Raw genomic sequence first — 20,637 nt, 5'->3', positions numbered from 1 at the left:
AAAGCCACGGTGGGCTAGGCTTTGTACCAAAACATATTCTCTTGGCGATTGACATTTAGTTTTCATATAGAGAAACTTCAGCTAATTAAAAAAAAGTACAACATCCTAACTGTTATTTAAATTCTCCTTGAGTTTCTCGCCAAATATTGGTGTAAGTTTTTTTTTATTTTTTATTGACTCACAGTTTTGCGGCACGAACTTTCGCAAATACAAAATGAAATTGAAAATAAAGCGACAAAAGCAAGTTGCGCTCAATGGTGCGATTTACAAGACAATAAAATGAAAAACTTGTTTGTGCATTGCTTTCTGCTTTGCGGTAAACGAAATATAACATTAATAAAAAGCAAAACGTTGGTTAGACGTAGAAGGAATATCAAAGCCCATGAAGAAGTAGGTAACATTTTGAACGTTTCGAAAAAAATCTATACTCATTTTCAACATGATGTAAAACGTTTAAAATGTCACCTACATCTACATGGGTTGTAAAATTCCTGCTACGCCTAACTTAAACCTAAAAGCATTATGCTCCAAAACGGTTGTTATTTTGTAATGCAATGTTGCTTGTGCAAATGTGTACTAAAATTGACAACCAATTTAAAGTTGACACTCTAAGTCTAATAAATAAATCCGATATCATTATTTGGAATATAACTTAATTGTATGTCGTCACTGCATCACGACTCGCCAAAAAACACACAAAACAGTGCCATTATAGTCGGGTGTTTCACTAAAATGACGCATTTAATGTTGGCCAGATTAAACACACAAACCCACGCAAGCTTGTCGGTCAGTCGAGCTATTTGCGGTTTGACCTTCAAACAAATCCTCCCACGTGGTGTCAAGGTCACCGACCTGCTCTGCACAATTGGGCGATTCGACCTTCGAACGCTTTGAAGGTCACGTAAACGCGACGAGATAAGTTAAAGATAAAGAAACTCGAGTTTGTGTAAAAAGCAGAGGCAATGGGATACCCGAAATTTGTCGGAACTGAATAAGCTGGACTGGTGTAAAGCTAAAGCTTGAAAACGATTTTTTTGTTTCCTTTCCTCTCAGGATTAGAGAGAACAATAAAGAGGTCAAGTATACACAAATAGCTAAATTGAGTAAATTATATATCTCTTTTGGAGCTGTCAACATGCATGACTGTTGTTTGCGAAAGCTTGAAAAGCGCTTTTTAATTTCTATTTTCTTTAAAATTATAAGAATTTCACGAAAACGGGGTAAAATGGCAAGGTGATATAAAGACAAAAAGCTAAAATGATAAAACTTAGTTTTTACTCTCTTAAAAGTATATAAGCCGGACTGGTGTGGGCAAAAGCTTGACAAGCGTTTTTCTCTTTCTCTTCTTAATAGCATGCAGAGAGCGTTGTGCGAAGCGAATGAGCTTAGAGCAGTTAAATTGGCGCCCAGAGCACTTAAATGCAAAAGGACTCAATAACTTTGTTGTTTTAAAAGCTTATCCCTCGTTTACGCTTCCTCCCCGGATGTTCAACGTTCCTCTCAACCTCAAGGAAGATCTGTTCCGGCTCTTCTCCCTCCGAGCTTACGTGGAGCAGCTTTCCCCCTCCTGGAACCAAGGTGGTGGAGTTGTCCTCCAGATTGATCACCAGGTATCCCCTGTAATGTTCTTCTTCTTTTCTGTTGTCGTTTGGCAGCAGGCTTTCGCGCTGTTGGGAGACCCCCTTTGCTAGCTGCATGGCCTTTTTTGTTTGATCCTGAGCCTCACAGCACAGCTGGTGAGCGCGCTTCTTTGCTTGGGCGGCCCTGTAACGCCTGGGATAAATGTTGGACTGTTATTACAAGCACGTGTTGATAAGTCGACCTTAAATACAACCAAGTTCCGAACTACACATCAGTTAAACTTTTAACAATAAAAAGGTCGCGTTAATCGACATCATCTTACTAAATTGGCAGCAAAATTGCCTTTTTTACAAGTTAGTTAAGGTCTACGTACACTATGCACGGGTTTGTAATGTAGCTCAATAATGAATCTCAAAGCCAACAAGGTCGAGTAAATCGACATCATCTTGATAAAGACATTTCAGTACGTACTTGTATTATCATCAGTTAATGTGATCTTATCAGGATGATGTCGACTTACTAAATCTTTTTGGCTTGTAGATTCATTATCAAGCTACATGACACATACTGGCATAGTGCGCTTAAATTTTGCTTCAAACTTGTAAATGATATAAATAGGAGGCCTGACCATTATTTATAATTTGCTTAAATGTATATACTGGTAAGTTTTAAATAAAATGTGTTAAGATTATAGCGAATACCGGGAATGTGATCCTAAATGACACGTTCTTCAAAGTCTATTGTATTGTAAATGTAATCCTGGAACCTGCAGTCTAAACAAAAAATCGCAAAATATTTCGCAAGAACGTCTCGCCTGTGATTTCGCAATCTCCGCCCATCTAATGACGTAGAGCGCAAATATGTATTTTCACAAAGTGTCGGGTGTCATTACTGTTTGCTGTTTGTTTTCAAAAGCGTTCAAAACGGAAATAGATTTTCCCAGGTGCTGTTCTCAAGTTGAGCGGTAAAAGATGGTCATATCCCGCCTTGAAATGCTTTTGCGGACGCTGATATTCTTTCAGTTTAGCAGATGATGCGTATTTCATTTCAGAGATAAAACTAAGATCTGAACGTGTTTGAATATCTCCACGAAAGGTGTCACTATCTTTGTTTATATCGTAAATATGCCGACAAAAACCTTTACAAATACTTTATTTACATTTTTTGTGTATGCAGTCTGCAGCTGATATTTCTTTTAAGATATCGTAATGGAAATTTGAAAAGAGTAAATAAAGTTTAAACAGGGAGGTGCCAAAATTAATTGTGTTGTTGCTGATAAACACACAACGTTTTTTATCATATCAGAACTAAATCCACCATTTCAAAAAACGTTATCATCTGCTTTAAGATCAACAAAAAGGCCTTAAAAGAGTGTTTTAGTGCGATTTGAACCACTGACCCTTGATTAACGTAAAATTTGAATGTAAACACTCACCTCCACGTCAGAAAGCCGATAAAACCGACGACACAAAGAACGAGCATTGTGACGACAAGAATGATGACGAGGTTGTCGTTTTCTGATTCGTCCTCTTTTTCTTTTCCCACAAAATCGATGAAAACGACTTCGCAACGTTTTCCAACGAATCCGGTTCTGCACCTGGAATTGTTTGGTTTTTAAATTAATGATAAAAGTAGATGGATTCCATGAGAGATACACACACATGCATCTACAACATCTGTGATATAGCTCTTCTGAACTCGCTTTTTGACCAACGATTGAGGCTTAGTTTAAAACACAACCAGATTATGGTAAGATCAATTCTATTCCCAAGTTGTTGGTTTATTTGTGTTTGTTTTTCTATCTTTGCTTGGATGAACATATAAGTCCAATTTTTTTTCTCCTAATATGTCTAGAAGAATGCTGTGAAGTTTCGGGATAATTAGATTTCCTTGCTGTTCAGTAGAACATAACAACCAAACTATATTTGCTGTTCATAAAGCGTGTGAAACTTCGATTTTTATCGCACTTCAGGTTTCTGTGATTTGTAAGCATATTTTATCTGCTTACAAATGGCGACTAAATATATTTTTGTAAGTTTATTCACTTGTAAGTGATACTCTTCTCTTCATCGTCTATTACACTCTTAAATATTTTTTCGTTTATAAAAACCCTGCCTATCCAATTACACCATTAGAAGTGTTTAAATATGGCAATATTGACAGAACATTTAAACCAGGGTGTTCAAATCAGTGTTAACTTTTATTTCCCTGTTGAGATGATTTTGCGTTTGCTTAAACCAGTGGTTCCTAACCGTGGTGCTGTTTTTTACTAAGGGTGCCTAGATATAATACAATTCTGTTTAATTGCATTTCTGCTATATTAAGCCTCCTGAAATAATTATTTGTGTACGGTTGCTACAAATCTAGAAGGATTAACGTTGTGTACAGCCAATGTATGCGGTTTTAGATTGTTTATTGTGACATTACAGTAGTGCATTTAGCAAAAATGCTAGTATGGGTGCCATAATCTTAATTTTATCAGTAAACCAAAATGGTTGTGAGCCACTGGCATAAACGGTTTCTTTTTACAATTACTGTAAAATTACTAAGCACTTTTAGCTAGGTCGAGTCAATCAACATCTTCTTAATAAAGACGTTTTCAGTAGAAAGAGAGTGGCCCAAATAATAGATAAAAGATTCATTCTTTTATTAGCAAACGTTTCGGCTATTCTTTTGATGGCAAGTCAGTGCGGTAAGTGAGACTAAGATAAAAACGAGTCACTATATAGACGCTCGGACGTTTTAGAACGTTATATAAACAGAAAAAGGAAGTCGCAAAGTAACGGAGATAAGAACTGCAACGAAAAAAAATCTTTTATCTATTATTTGGGCCACTCTCTTTCTACTGAAGATAATCAACAGATCCGTGTTTAGTGTTCCAAAGACGTTTTGATACGACATTACCTGATGATGATATAGAAACGTCTTTATTACTGATGTCGATTTACTTGGCCTAATAGGCTTCTACATACATTTTTAAACTTCTATAGTTAAGGTTTCTACTCACTCGCACATCTTTCTGGCCACGTCAGCACACACTCCACCATTGAGACAGTTACATCCGTCCATATTGCCTTCAATGTCGTCGAGAAATACACCCTATAAGTTGTTTAAAGTTTATGTCAATGTAAAAACGTAGGGTCTCTTTGCAATACTTTAATTTTTAAGCAGCACACGTTCTACGCCTTCAAAGAACAAATAACAGAAGGTACTTTATTAAAGCACATGAGACGTTGCAACAGTTTGAAGATGTTAACAGTTTAATGAGATGTTACATCAGTTTGTTTCACGCTACAAAGTATGCTTCTAACTTTAATGCTTTAAATTGTCGCTGTATAACTATAAAATTCATGCTTAATTTTGTCGTAACACATAAACAATTCAATAATAAGACTATATAGCGGCTAATATGACAAGAATAAAATTATAAATAAAAATGGTAATAGCAAACAAATTTGGTTAGTAAAAGGTTTTGTACTTCATATATACTTGTTCAATTTTGCTGTCTAATCAAAGTATGTCAAATTTAATAAAAAAACAGATATGTCAAGTTTAATAAAGCGTCCATTAACTTCGCACCAGTGTACTATTCCTACACCATGGTTGGCAACAGCATATTAACTAAATTTACTCCCTAGCGAATTAATACTAAAAAATAAGTTGAAACTGTCTAATTTAAACAAAATATTGATGCATTTTCAAAAATTCTACCTTCTCATACGTTACTGTGCAAAATAGAACTTTTTATTCGGCAAACTAAAAAACGTTTGAGTTGAATCTAACTCTTTATTCTTAGTAAAAGACTTGTATGCAGTTTTGCACTTTAACAGCAGAGCGTCGAAAATTTTACTAACTGACCATTAGCCTTGACTCGCCACTCTGAACTATGTGTCAGTGCCCCTGGCGCAAGCTATTCATATACACCACCAACCTCCATTATCTTTAAGGCGTCTCTAGCGTGAAAATTCGGGCCTGGTGCAGATATCCTTGTTTTTCAGATGCCAGGTGTCACTTCGCGTTTCAACCTGTAGACATGCAGACTTTGAAATAACATAAAATCCAATTTCGGTTGCACCTCGCTATTATAAGCAAGCGTGTCTAATCGTGGATTGGACGAAATTGCATGTGGGTCTGATTCACTCTTGCATTTCTTTAATATGACGTACCTAGTTTCGTTTATTTGTCTGCCTAACTTTTAGGCGTTTTGTATTTTCTCCGCATTTTTGGAAGAAACACTTTCCTTGATTATTTCAGGCACGACATTGTGTGACGGACGTCACAATTATGAAGTATAGACAAGTCGTCTGCACAAAGCTTTCTTCGAGAACTTTCGATTGGCGTCACGAAATGAGCTACCGAAAATATACTAAAATTTTTTTCCCAACCCTAGCCAACAGATCACTTTTTGAATATTTCTTGCTTTAAACTTTAAACAGGGCGCCAACGAGTTAGGTTATTTACAGATGAGACAAATTCGTCAAAACTCATACTTGTGTTGAGTAGTTTTCTCTATTAAGAGCCACTAAATTAAACAAATTCAGTCTCCAACAAAAATACGTAATTTCTAACCAACCTAAACTAAAAAATACATGATGAATTGGCAGAAATAAATAAATTGGCTGAAATAACGACCGTTTTTCAATATTTTTTTTTCTTTTTTTTTCCTTTTGCCTATTATAACGCACTGCGTATAGCGAAAGCTAACATTTAGTAAACATGAAGCTTATTTTTAAAACACTTTTCAGAGGGTTTTCGTGTACAAATAGAAAAGTCCTAAATGTTCAGTAAACTGACCAAAACAATTATGTGATCGTGTATTAATTTTTTTTCGTCGTTTATTGCGGCAGAATACGAATTTATGGAGCCCAAGTCATTTTCGAGTTTTGCTATATTCGGTGGAATAAAACTCGTCTTGGAGTGTAAATTAATTTTTTTAACTTTTGGAAGTTGTCAAAATGCTTCACGGATTTTAAATCGTTTTAACATCCTTATTCACAAAACTATGGCCTCGGCGTGAAATCTCTAGTTCTACATTATTGTATTCTTTACCTCAAGAAAAAAAATAATTTATCTTATTTGTTAATATTACCAGCTGTAAAGCTATATTTTATTTTACATATTTATCATGCATCTATATTGCTATTCTTGGTAAAAAAATTATCAATTATACCTTATTGTTTAAGACATTTTGGTAACGAAATATATTTTCTTTTGTTGTCTATTTGTCAGTTAACTTTAAACACTTTTGCATTAAAAATGCTGTATATCATCTAAAAGCAATGTGGTTTATGTAAAATAAAACATATATTTGCTCAAATGGTGGCGCTTGACACAGTTCTCGCTATCAAAATGTTGGTTTTAATATGTTGGCTTCAATATATAAAGGAATTCACAAGCTTTCGAAATTGTCAAAGCATATTTTCTTTGGGATGTTTCTGTCGTAGTGTCCAGTCATTTGACTACCCGCCTATGTATAGACTTGTCAGGGTATAATAGCGACAAATGACCTCCTAAGTGTAACGTATAATTTACGTTTCTGGCGCCCGTTATTTAAGGAACACATCGTCCAAGTCTGTTACCGATGTGAAAATATCCTGAACCGTAAAATTTCAGGTCACGGGTGACTCTAAATTTGTGCTTTAGTAATTTTGGCACAAACATATTGTAACATTTCGTTTTCTACGATGACGTTCGACATGATACGGCAATTTAAAAAAAATATTTCCGCTTAAAAAACACTTCTACGTTATCTATGTATTTCGTTGGCGATTTATACATTTTAAAAATATGGTGACTATGCGAACGATTGTTTAAAATTGACTTGCTACGACATGAAATAATTCTCACATATATAATAAATATTGAAACCCATACAGAAGCTACCGTATTCTTCTATATGGGCTTTGGTTTTTATTCTACGTCTAACTACAATCCAGCCATTATCTTAAATGTATTCGATATTTTACAAATTGTTACAGTGCTTTGATGTTAATTGTACGTCTAACTACAACATCCAGCTATTATTCTCCAAAGCATACAGATTAAAGTGCATTTGTTTAAAATAGCTGCATATACGTTTGAAAACATTTTAAAGGGATTTTTTTACTGTGATAAGCGTACTCTTATTATTGAATGTAAGCGTAAAAAGGTCTGAGGTTCGGTTTTGGTCTGTGCGATATGCGCTTAGCAAGAATTCGGAAAGTTTTGGCCACATAATTCCAACCCGTATTGCGTCAACTATGTAAATGGGTGGGTATCATATTTCGCATTGCAGCAATAAACGGGTTTTGTGAAGGCCACTCACCTTGGGTATCGTGAAAGATTTTTACCGCAATACTTTTCCAATATGGCGGGTCGTTATTTATTTAGTATCGCTTGACACCACTTGCAAATTGGCGTTAATCCACAAAAAGAGTTTTATTTTCCATGAATGCAGACTTGACAACCATAGATATACATCTAGTTTGGCCAATTTAAGGAATTGGAGCAAAATGCGGCTGAATCTAATTATATTTTGTAAAAGGCGTATATGCTTTAATTCTAGCTCTAAACTGATTAGTGTTGTTTCAAAAATGCAAGTTTTTTTAACGGTATTTTTAGCCTGTCCGACGTCCGTCGAAAAAAACATTTGAATTGATACTCTTTGGTCGGAACGATTTGGAGGTGAACTTTACAGTCCGAAAAGCACTGGCTATGATAGAAATACCAATATTACAACTTGAATATTTTTCATCCACATTTTGTAGGGTAATAATTCAAAAATTTAAAAAACAATTGGCAAAATATTTTTCAAAAGATGTTGCTAAAGTGATAAAAAATAGTTCCCAATCAAGTTTAAAACATTTTTTGTTCGAAAATCGAAACTGATTAGAAAGCTAAAATCTTTGAATGAAATCAAAGATCACATTTGCGATATGACGCCATTTTTATAACTGGTAAGTTAAATTTACTACAACCTGATATTAGAAGTTGATATGTCTTTTATAACGAAAACTGTACAGGCGTCGATGGATTTGTTTTTATTCATAATACGTTTATGCCAATTTTCATTTACTTTGAAATCGTTGAAACTGATACCTAACTATAACGAATCGTTATTAGTGATATTACATGTAGAGTTTACAGATAGCTCGTTAGATGAAACTACTAAATATTATTTGAATTTAACCCTAGCTTTTAAATCGTTATCCCCTCCTCTTTGTTTTTTCAAATTAAACTTCTCGCAATAAACAAAATATCTGCAACATCGGGTCAAATTTTAGAGTTTAAAACTGAAGGTTATGTGGGTCCTCAATGCCTGATTATATATTTATTTTCAACAATATCAAAAAAATTATATTTTCCACGTTTTAAAATTCGAAGATAATAAAAAAGACGCTCCAGCCGAACTTACGCAAAACTTATCAAGCAAAAAAACTATAAAATATCTGCAACCAAATTTTTTCGAGTTTGTTCTTCCGGGTTAATGCGTCCCTAATGACCGTTTAGTTAATTATTTTCAACAATATATAAAAACAAAACTGCTACAGGGAATTATTTCGCGATAGTTTATCACTTGAAGATGACAAAAAAACTCCAAAAGCAACTTACCCAAAGTGAAAAATCGTTGTTTGATGGTATGCGCGGTGGTCAAATGACTTTTTCTTTAATTCTTCAAATTAAACCTCTCACAAAAGAAAATATCTGCAACATCCGAAATTTTTTTAGTGTTTGTTACTACTAGTTAAATGCGTCCCTACCGTTTGTAAAAATCTAAAACCATTGCTTTAGGCAAATACTTTGCGACATTTTATCACTCCAAGATAACAAAAAATAAGCTTTGAAAGCAACTTACCGAAAGACGTGCGAATCTTTTAAGCGAAAAATCCCTGTTTGATGGTGGGCGTTGATAAAGTGACTCTCTCGCCCAAAGCATCCGTCTCTTATCAATAGCAACATCCAAAAAGCGGCGAATTAAATCTCATTACACGGTGTCACATAATGGTCGCTTGTTGTGCGTTTAGGACGCCATATTTGTGCAGAACCTTGCTATTTTTAGCGCCTCTATGGTCAGAAAGGCTTCGGTTTGTTTGTTTAAGCGGTTTTTGCGACACATTGCGGTCTCCCGCGGCCCGCAACGTCTTCAAACGAACTTTAAAGTCCTGAAAATGAAAATAATCTCGACTGACGACCTATGGCCTGTTTGGAAATGTACAAACAAGGCAATTATGAGAGTGTAAATTACAAGCCAATAAGCTACCAGCTGCATCAGTTACAAAGCGTAAAATTCAAGTATATTTTTCTACTTTGACTTGATAAAGCACGGTTGCGCGAAAGCTTGTCGAGATTTTAATGCAATTTGACGTTAAAGATTGCCGCCTGATTTCGAGGTATATTTTTACAATTACATTGGTGTCATGGACGTTTAACCAAAACTCGATTCCAAATTTTTGCAACAAAAAACTAAATAGAGCAGTCGCTCTTAAATTGTGTGTCTGTGTCTCACTTATTTTTTTTGGTTATTTAACAAAATACCAGTGTTGGGTATATACTAGACTTTTCATTACGATACTCTTATTTAGACGATATTTTGGACAAAAACTATCGTGTTGGATATTGCGTCTCATTCGATACGACTTGACTTCATTGCTACACACATAAAGAAAAATATATGAGATTGAAACGTTTCGCTGTATTTTTTTTTCAGGTTATTAAGTCAAAATTTGTTTTAGCGTTAAAAGTTTAGTAACCTTCAGTTGTTAACCAAACTATCGCAAATCGTGGCTGAAATTCCTATACTAATTTATTATCGGATCGGCACCGATACTAGCCTAGTATCGGACTGGTATCGATACTAACACAAGGTATCGGGTATCGGCTCCGGTCCGATAATATCGGTCATCCATAATCGGTATTACACGTATAGGAATATAGCGAGAAGCGAGACTTGAATCCGCATCATTAGTCAGTTAACTAAAAATATTGCGGCGTTTACCTATATATGTAACTACATTAACTGTGTTGGATTGTAATGTTGCACTGAATATGTGATAATGAAAATTACCCTTACAAGGTAAATGTCGACCTTAATGCCTGATTAGTGCCTGCATAATACTATAGAAAACCTAGCGTTTTTATTATTGCCTGACCTGAATTTCTATAGCTTTGTTTCTGCAGGATTGTAATGTAGAGATGTATTACTAGAACAAGTTTGTTTTACATTTGTTATAGTTTGTCGTGGAAAACTAAACCAGTGAAAGTGAAGTGTGGATGACAGCCAAGTGAGAAAAATTATTTCTATATTATTTATATTTATATAGGAAAAAAAGTAAGAAACTTGTTAACAAGTAATCAGCATTACAAGAAGTAAACAGCATTACTTTTGTAAAACGAACTCTCATAATTTGACATTCTTACTTTGTCAGCCTCTTTTGCACATGATTTAGCGTAAATTAGAAAAATATTCGTGAAACTGTGTGTTTATTTTAATTGCACACGTAAAAAGAGAATGTTAACGTTATTACATGAAGCCGACACCACTTTAACAGCAAATGTTTATTTGTCTTCGTAAAACATTTTCTCTTATCGATTTTCCTAGTTTAACTTTAAAGTCATTTATTCTCACAAGATAATAAAATCCTTGTAAACTGAATTGCCAATAAGGCGTGTGTAATGCATATTATGCTTATACCAATAAACACGAAAATATTTAAGAGAAAACGTTTGCACAAGTCATTTAGCTGTCATGACATGACATTTCTTAATCGCACCTTTTCTCAAATTTAAACAGTTAACGATATGTTTGTTAAAAAAAAACACTACTTAAGGAACCAAAAATGACATAAATCATATTGAATTTTTGGTTAAACAACATTAGAAGGTAAAAATTACAAAGTATAAACATGATTTGATATGTTAGTAATTGAAACTAAAACTTTAAATAAATGCGTTAAAGCTTATATGCCTGGAAGGTATAAAAGCGAATGCTAAATTTGGAAAATATGAATATATATTTCAAGAATGGAAGCCAGTTAAAGTAAATGTTTAATTAATAGTTTCAAGTAAAAACCACAAGATCTTAATTTTTGCAAACTCCTATAAATGCTTAAAAACTCAGAACGTGTTTTTGCCGGAATTTAAGCGATGAGTTATATTTTGGCTTTCCTTGGAAGGCAGTGAAAAGTTGTATACTTTGATAATTAGTTAAAACCCCGGAAAACTCGCAATTTCACAAAGATGAGTCATGAGTATCTTTTTGTGGTTGAGGTAATTTGTTTCACGTTGTTTCCCCTGGAATGCGTTTTCTCACAAAGTCATCCTGCACGCACACGTGTTTTGTCACGTCCGCGCAGCAAACTGATCCTATAGCGTCACGAAATAAACAATTATATCAGCTCGTCTGAACTCTAATCTACCCAACCTTCATGCAGATATCAGACGCATCCTATTTAAATCCTAAAATCGTTGCGTTTGGCGCAAATGTTTAGCGATAAAATCTCGTGCTTTTGCTGGGAGAATAAAACCTTGGATTGACAGGGCAGTTTGTGTTTAAAACAAATAATTTTAGGAAATCTTGTACCATTTTTTAAACAAAACATTTGTTTATTTTTGAATATGTAGTAGCTCACTAAGCTGTCATCATTGTGTTTTAAAGATGTTTTAGTTTTTTCCACGAATTTATGTGTTGCAAGAGGTTCAAATAACATCCAGAAGTATTTGAGTGTAAATCCCCGGCTTTGCTACGAATAATAACAACAACACCTAGCAAGAATATTAAAGCCCATACAGAAGTAGGTATCATTTTAAACGTTTTGTGAAACTTCGTATTCATTTTCAAGAAATGAATGAAGGGTTATTCTAAACGTTTAAAATGATGCCTACTTCTTTATGGGCGTTGATATTCTTTTGACGTCTTACTTACAACCTCTAACAATTATGCTCCCAACAACAACAACAACAACACAAATCAAACGTTGGTTTTTATGGAAAGTTGTTATTTATATTTGCTGTGAGAATAAAACCTTGGATTTACTGGACAGAAAGTGGAGTGAAGACACTTTTTTGCTTTTTTAAACAGCTAATTTTGAGCAATGTTGTACCATCTTTTAAAACTAAACATTTTAATATTTTTTTTTGGAATGCAGCAGACAGCTAAACTGTGATCTTAGTGTTTCAAAATGCATTGCTTTTATTTCCGTTTTTGACGGTTTTATGTATTGCAAGAAGTATAAAAAAGTATCTTGAAATTTGACTCCTAAACCGATAAATATATACAACATGTATGGCAAGGGTAATAATAATCTTACTTTATATCTCACATTAAATATTTTTATGGCAAAATAATTTAATCTTATATTCTTCCGTACACGTTTTTTTATAAAAATACATTTAAAAATTTTAAGTTTCTAGCATTTTTGTTTTCTCAATGACCAGAATCTATAAAAAAAAAAATTATGGATGCGTACGTGCAACCACGCATTAAGAATCGTACACAAACCAAACCGCCGGTTCATATTTAGGAAATAGGTCACAACGTTGGGCTCGTACAAATAGCTTCCTGGAAGTTGTTGAATTGATGTTGTTTTCCAATTTTATAGATTCTCGTCTCGCATTAAATCAGATAATCCAGCTTAGTACACAAAGCTACAAACCATTGGCTTGAAATTGCCCGGCGAGAAAAGTTTGACCTTTTTACAATCTACCCTGATCGACGCAGTAAAAGGTTTCTGAACATTAAGTTGACAAGTTGCTTTTAGGGAGAAATAAACTAAACTTCAATTTCCATATAAAAAATTAAGCTTTTTAATTCGGAGTTGCATATTTTTATCCCTAAACCCTATGGTGTTACTCAACCGCTTTTGGCTGCAACCCGTATACTGAGAGCAATCATAACAGCAAAGCTTTGGCGACCCAATTGTCTTTACCGAACTTTTGGATGCGAACGAAACGAAAATAAATATTAAAAGCGCAATGGAAAAATGTAATGGTTGTCGTTGCCGTTGTGTTAGAAAAATTACAAAGAAGTATTTGAATCCTTCATTGTATTTAATTGTCTTTAAATTTATTTATATATATATATATATTTATATATTTTCCAATGGTCTTGGAATTCATCAAGTGCAACAATAGTCCTGTGTTTAGAAAATACCATAAAAAAATTTTTTTGTACATTTTTGTAATTGTGTTGAAGATGGCTTTTAATGTTTTGTCTTTGAATCCTATTTAAAGCACGTCGAGTGAGTATAAAAACCTTCTTAAAAGCTTTTCAGTGTCGTTGACATAAATTTATAAAAACGTGTGAAATCCTTCATCGCTTTGAATACTGTTAAAGCTTTCTGCATATTTGACGCTTCGGTCTTGGTGAAGAATGCCACCCTAATCTATGACTCATATCCTTGTTGACATGCAATAGCATTAGCTTAGGGCGCGGCCGTTACAAGGTCTTTCTCCTTATAATGTTAAGGTTTTAATGGGTGGTCTTTGTTTGTTGTTAGGCAGTTTTTCTCAAATAAGTTTGATAGGCGAGACTGTTTTTATGTTTTTATTAGGTTTAACGAAGGTGTTGTGTTCGTTTCGTTTCGTGATTTTTACTTGCACAAAAACAGGGCATTTTCGATCAGCGTTATGAACGTTTCTTGGGTTATGTTTATTTTTTTAAGTGGTAATAACTAAGCTTAAGTGTAATACAAAAAACTAATAACTGTAAACGGTTTTTGGTAAAATGTCATTGCAGTCGAAGCTTGTAAAAAGACACACATCATTTTTTTAAATAATTCTTATCCCCGTATGTGGAATTTTGGAAATTAAAAAAATAAATTTCCTCCTACAGAATCGTGATTTCTCTTTGATGATTCAATGTCAATTTTAAAGTCGACCAAATTGCTTTATTGTTGTTTTTTTGCCTCATAAAATGCGTGTTATGTTTAGAGCTTACCCCCAGTCTACTCAGCTATGATTCAAGTTAAAAATTTGCCTTCTTTGAAAAGATCAACGTCACGATAAGTTTAATTGACACAACATTTATTTGGGTGATTTCCTTGATCTTATTAGACATTGGTTTTTATTGTTGTTGTCTGAGTCTCAAAGATTGAAGTCGATGTCTTCTTCCGCTATGGATTATGCATAATAATGACTAATTTATGATTTTGAGATACGGAAAGAAAATATTAATTGCACGTTTAATTTCAATTTTTTTGTTTTACCTGCAAAGACTTTTTTGCATGAGACAATCGCTATTTTTGCTAAGATAATATTTTCAGACAGCGTTTCATTAAATTTGAAAAATTACTTGCACTATAGGATAAATGCTAAGTTAAAAAATTAGTCTACACCATACGATTGATTCTTTTTAAATGTCACTTTTAGAGTTGCAAAAACTTAATGGAAATTTAATTCATAAAATAGCCAAGAAGCGTAAAACTTTTATTCAGATGCGTGAACTTTGATCGTTTGAAAAAAATGCGATTGGATAAAAGGCTTGCAGAATTACTTTAAAACGTTTTGTTTATTTGGAAAAATCTAAGGTGTGACGATTTTATCACACTGCCAGTTTATCAACCGTAGGTGAAGTCTAGACTTGGAATTGTCAGAGATTCTCATTTGATATCGGTTTAGTTGTCAATGTCATAGTCGTATCTTTGTTTGATGGTATAACTATATGATTTTGGCGAACCTTATTGGATGAATCATGGCAATCATAATTTTCGTAGTTTCCCGCATCAAGAATAATATGTTTGTTTGAGAGAAGTTACGATAAAACATACACATTTTAGTCATTTCTTAGTTGTTTATAATAATTTTTTTTGTTTATGAGTAAAAATTAAGTTTTTTTATATTCATTTCTTATAATCCTATATTTAACAAATACTTATTTTTTTCCCTAAAACGTTTAAACAAAGACAATATTTCCCTAAAAGTTTGAATTCCAACAAAGACAGGAGTCAGGAGAGGATAAAATCCATCTATTGCGACATCGCGCGGCTGTAAATATAAAAAAAAAGTATCCACTAGCTGCCGCTAACGAGCAAAATACGTACAGCATTCTGTTTAATGATCAAATAACACATATTCCTGTAGGTTATATAATATGTTGACGCCGTTTGATTTCTTTTGGTTTGCTGTGTTATTTACATTCACACAATACAAAGCGTTTTTATGCTAGATCTTGTTGTTATTCATCGATAAGAATCAGAAAACGATCTTATAAAGACCTGGTAAGCTACCTTACAAAAATACCCAAGTCGTCAGCCATTTTTCTCCATGTATTCAAAGTCAGATTAAAGTGTTTTGTTACAGCAAGTGCGACATGATTCTCAATCACCAACAACGACCTTTTGTGGACTAACATGATCCCTATTCACGTGTACTTGAAACTGGGATCAACTACTACGGAAGTAGCTCAAAACGATAAGGCGCTGTATCAGATCGAACACTATGTTTTATTGTAAAACGAAAAATAAATTAGAAGCTTTTTGGGGGACTTGAAGGTGTAATTTGTGTTCGCAATGAATCCATTACGCACAACTTGTACGACATAATCGACTTTAGCGACATGTTGAACACATAATGACTTTTTACGCTGAGTCAAGAAACGTTTTTACAACAAACTGGTTCAAGTAAAAGCGAAAGGCTGATTGTTCTTGTTTTTTTTATTTATGCTGTTTAATCCTTTTTTATTAAGAAAACAAACCAAAGACATTAACTATGTTTAATATTGGAATGAAAATGTTACATAACTGTGTTTACTGGTAATATTTTTGTAAGTTTTTGCTTATTCTACAATTACGTTGTTCCATGCAAACAGCATTTAACCAAATTGAAATTTTTCTTTATGTTCGACATTATTTAAAATGCGCTTTTTATGTTCTAAATTTTTAAAACTTTTAAAACGCAAATTGGTTTGTAAATTGTTATGAATTCTTCAATTCTTCAACGCGACATTTGAAAGTTTTCGCCTAAATGTATAAATATATTAGAATGGGCAATAGGTGTTTCAAGTATATTCGTTTTGTTAACTTTGTTTAACCTGCTATTGGACTAAAACGCAATTATTGAGAATACAACAAGTTGTAGTTGGTTATCTTTGGCATCATTTCTTAAAATATTTGACTTAGCCCGTACACTTTTAATTATACCCCAAATACGTCACTTTATTGCCGCTGAAACACAGATTACCTGGAATTAATTTTACATTGACGTGATTTGCAGACATCAGTAGTAAAAACGTATAAAATCTGTCGGCAAAGTGGTGACTAAACAGCCACAGAATAGCGACTGTCGAAAACACGCACAAAATATAGCACATATCTCATGCGCTTTTTCTCCTTGATGATTAGTTTTTTGCAAGTGCGACTGTATCTAATCCGTGCGCAAAATTTAGTCAGTAAATGTTTTTCGGGCGCGAAATTCGACGTCTGGCAAAATTTGTCACATTTCCTGTTTGTCGTTATAGGGGGATTTAAATATTATATCTGAATATTAGGAACCCGATAATTGTTAGACGATAAAACATGCGCGACACCCGGGCAAGATTTTAATGGGAAAAAACATGGTTTTAGGATCGTAATTCTAAAGGCCGTGATAAATGACTATATGTGTCTGTTGAATTGCAATATGCTTCCAATACGATCAGTTAAACGATTAAATGCATCGCAAAGGAAAATTACTCGTTTCCCGAGTTGTTTTTTTGCTTCTGGACTCTGCAGAAGTTTATAATTTTATAGGCAGTCTTATATAAATTTTACATTCAACTACATATTTCGGCTTTTTATACACATTTGTTTTTTTACAGAAGCCGATGATGCTTATTTTATACTGCGAAATATAGATTTTATTAAATTTTAAGAAATGATTGTATGCTTTTATCCCATGATTTTATTAAACTTTAATTACCAACTTTTAAAATTAGTATCTAAATATCATGTTTTCGAGGTACTAACTGGCCAGGATAAAGCGTGTACTCGACGAACAGATTTCGAATTCCAATTTAACCGCACAATCTTGCTGACTTAGCCACCCGAGTTTAAACAACAGCAAGGATTAGGAACCCAAAAGCTCCATAAACCAGCTCAGACGCAAACAGAAGGTCGTTAAAAACAACTGAAACCGCGTCAGTTTAGGCTGAAGAAACGCACCGCCCTTCGTGTAACGTCAGAGCCCATGACGCGCCGTTTTTTTGTGCGTCGAGAAATGGCAGACGACTGGTTGTTGGTTGTGACAACGCACATGGGCGACGTGTGCCCGTGCTAACCTCAAACCACTGGTAAGTGTAGCGGACTAGGCGGTTTCCAAACATCTGGAGTACATCCTATTTGGGCCGGTTTAACAAGCTTCCTCGGGCCGGTTCAATAAGGTTCTTTGGGCCTGTTTAACAAGCTTCCTTGGGCCGGTTCAATAAGGTTCTTTGGGCCTGTTTAACAAGCTTCCTTGGGCCGGTTCAATAAGGTTCTTTGGGCCTGTTTAACAAGCTTCCTTGGGCCGGTTCAATAAGGTTCTTTGGGCCTGTTTAACAAGCTTCCTTGGGCCGGTTCAATAAGGTTCTTTAGGCCGGTTTTATTAAAAAGGATAATTTTTGTGACAAATTGATAAAACGGTCGAATCTTTACCATCAACCTTTGTTATGTAAAAATAAGCCTTAAGGTTTTTTCTTGTATTCGAAATTTGTTATGGAATAAAATAAACTTGAAAAGCATCCCGCTATATTACTGTTCTTCCAGAAAGTCAAAACGAAATATTTACATCATTCTTTCAAAAGAAATCACACAGAAAATCATGATATTATATATATTTTAGATCCCCCGACACGGTCCTCCAAAATATTTTCTGTTTCTGATGCGACCGACTATCAAAAATAATTGCCCACTTCTGTTCTAAATCATGCTTTGTACATGTATAATCCATGAAGTTAGCATTGATAGCACGCCTGATTTAATTTAAAGCCTAGTATTGTCCAACTTTTGTTGAACTGTTATTTCACACTTTGGTATTTAAAATATTTACTGCGCGATATGACGAAATGTATTTACCCAGGCTGTTTTCGTTTTTTTTTTCTGAATATAACGCGCGATCGTGTGTCTGTGCTCGCAGCAAATAACGCGAATAAACGGCTCCCAGTGTCTGGTGTTAATCTTTTTTGGGATATTTTGTGTGTCCCGTTTAAAAAGGCCAGATTCTGATTCCAAACATGCCTTTGGAATTTTAAAGCTACCATGGCTGTGATTTTTTTATTCTTGCAACAGTTTACTTGCTCCGAAATGGTCAACTAATTAAACGAGTCCATATTCTGACGAGAAAATGCTTTTAGAGCACGTTTGTGGCTAATTTAATAAAACGATGATTTTCGTATTAAGTGTGTTTTTGTTGCATTCGCGTAGCCTACTTCAATTGTTTTCTTGTCAAATGTGCTTTGGTGTTATTTAGTGATTTGACCTATTTATAAAAAGGCAGACTGATTTTTTAACTGCGCTTCTGTGGTATCCCGAATGTTTGACTGGTATCGTTTTAAACATTTTGTTTTTTCTTGCCAATTTTTTTCCAATTAAGTCATCGTAATATTCCTAAATTTGTTAATTGTAATAGTTTCTTAATTATAAAAAAGTCGTATTTTTAAATTATGTACAAAATTTGAATTATGCCGTCCAGCTTTCTTAACAATCGACTAGAGTGAAAGTTATCAGTTTAAATATTTATCAGCTGCCATTTACCAACGTGTTTGTGGTTTTTTATCGTCCTTTAGCACAGAATGCCAAAATCCACTTAAAAGTTTGCTGAATTTCACGGATTAATCTTTTGCAGTAATACAATATTAATCGGCAGATACTTACCGCGGACCGGCGGTTAAACAACCACTGATTTAAAGGTCAAAGAAAGTGAGCTTTAAGACCAATTTTTATTTCTAGAGGCAAAAAAAGTGAGCTTTAAGACCAATTTTTATTTCTAGAGGCCAAAAAAGTGAGCTTTGAGACCAATTTTTATTTCTAGAGGCCAAAAAAGTGAGCTTTGAGACCAATTTTTATTTCTAGAGGCCAAAAAAGTGAGCTTTGAGACCAATTTTTATTTCTAGAGGCCAAAAAAGTAAGCTTTGAGACCAATTTTTATTTCTAGAGGCCAAAAAAGTGAGCTTTGAGACCAATTTTTATTTCTAGAGGCCAAAAAAACGTGAGCTTTGAGACCACCTTATGGCCAGATAAAGTGGCCTGGTTAGTGTCCAGGTGTGCCGGGCGCACACGGGCTTTGATGCCGGTTTACTTCCGAACTTGGGCGAATATTTCGGCGAATAATCTTGACTCACGGCTCCGGCTTACAAGATCAAGGTCCTGTCCCGGTGGTCTTTTTTGTGCGTTGTGCGTGTCTAAACACACGAATAGCTGCTACGCGGCGGCAAAGCGTAAGGTGGAACCGGCTTAAATTTGGTATTTTACTCATACAGCTGTTAGGTGAAAGGAGATATGCTAATTTGAGCGTTTTCGAATTCGTCCTACTTTGCCATGTGTATGTTATATCTTGAACAAATGAAATCACACAACTTAATTACTTTGAAGACCCAAAGAAGTTAGTTTATCTCCGTTTAATGAAAACCAAGCAGCAATTACCTTGTTGCTGATTTTATTTTTATTTTTTTGCAAACTTGCAGATTTTGTTCATAAAACGCTATAAACTAAATCTACAAAAATATTTAGAGAAAGCAGATATTTCCGCCAAAGCTACAATAAAGCGGTTTGCAGCAGGTGCGCTCAAAGTCCACTAAAATCCTTGTTTAATCACTTAATCCACGTGTTTTATCAACAACACCGCCCTCTTGTGGCCACATCCAACTATTTTAACGCCCTAGTGATTCGACCTTGAACCGGACGCTCAAGGTCACAGTCGCGCCGGATCACGGCGCGGTCAAAGCGGATCAGCGCGCCGTCAAAGCCACGAGACAAGAAACACGTCGCCGACGAAAACCAGTTTCCAGTCTTCTGACGTCAGCAGTCGAATCATGACGTCACATTCACGCAGTTCAAGGCCGAGGCGAGTTTCTCCTGAGTGAGTGTTGTGACAGCGCGCGGTGATTAGCGATTTGCGTTGTTTGTAGAG

At 34.6% G+C, this 20,637-nt stretch overlaps 1 protein-coding gene across 1 annotated transcript; it reads right to left on the bottom strand.

Annotated features, from left to right (window-relative positions):
- Window positions 1-254: 254 nt before the first annotated feature.
- Window positions 255-9,260, bottom strand: LOC146135257 (uncharacterized). Its single transcript, XM_083395843.1, has 5 exons — window positions 9,172-9,260; window positions 5,513-5,606; window positions 4,589-4,680; window positions 3,017-3,178; window positions 255-1,773 (listed from the first exon to the last, which is right to left on the bottom strand). The coding sequence occupies exons 2-5, from the start codon at window positions 5,516-5,518 to the stop codon at window positions 1,449-1,451; spliced, it is 585 nt and encodes a 194-aa protein (XP_083251969.1). The 5' UTR covers window positions 5,519-5,606; window positions 9,172-9,260; the 3' UTR covers window positions 255-1,448.
- Window positions 9,261-20,637: the final 11,377 nt, after the last annotated feature.

The sequence above is a fragment of the Ascidiella aspersa genome, chromosome 8 (genome assembly GCF_963924565.1).
Source record: "Ascidiella aspersa chromosome 8, kaAscAspe10.2, whole genome shotgun sequence".
In the NCBI taxonomy this organism is placed as follows: Eukaryota; Metazoa; Chordata; class Ascidiacea; order Phlebobranchia; family Ascidiidae; genus Ascidiella; species Ascidiella aspersa.
The sequence above is the reverse complement of the archived record's forward strand: the minus strand, read 5'-3'. Positions and strand labels throughout refer to the sequence as shown.

Excerpts from the sequence above, each read along its gene's own strand:
- LOC146135257 (XM_083395843.1), bottom strand. Across the intron at positions 3,179-4,588 it reads GTGGCCAGAAAGATGTGCGA|GTGCAGAACCGGATTCGTTG; the intron begins GTGAGTAGAAAC and ends AAACAATTCCAG. Across the intron at positions 1,774-3,016 it reads ATCGGCTTTCTGACGTGGAG|GCGTTACAGGGCCGCCCAAG; the intron begins GTGAGTGTTTAC and ends CATTTATCCCAG.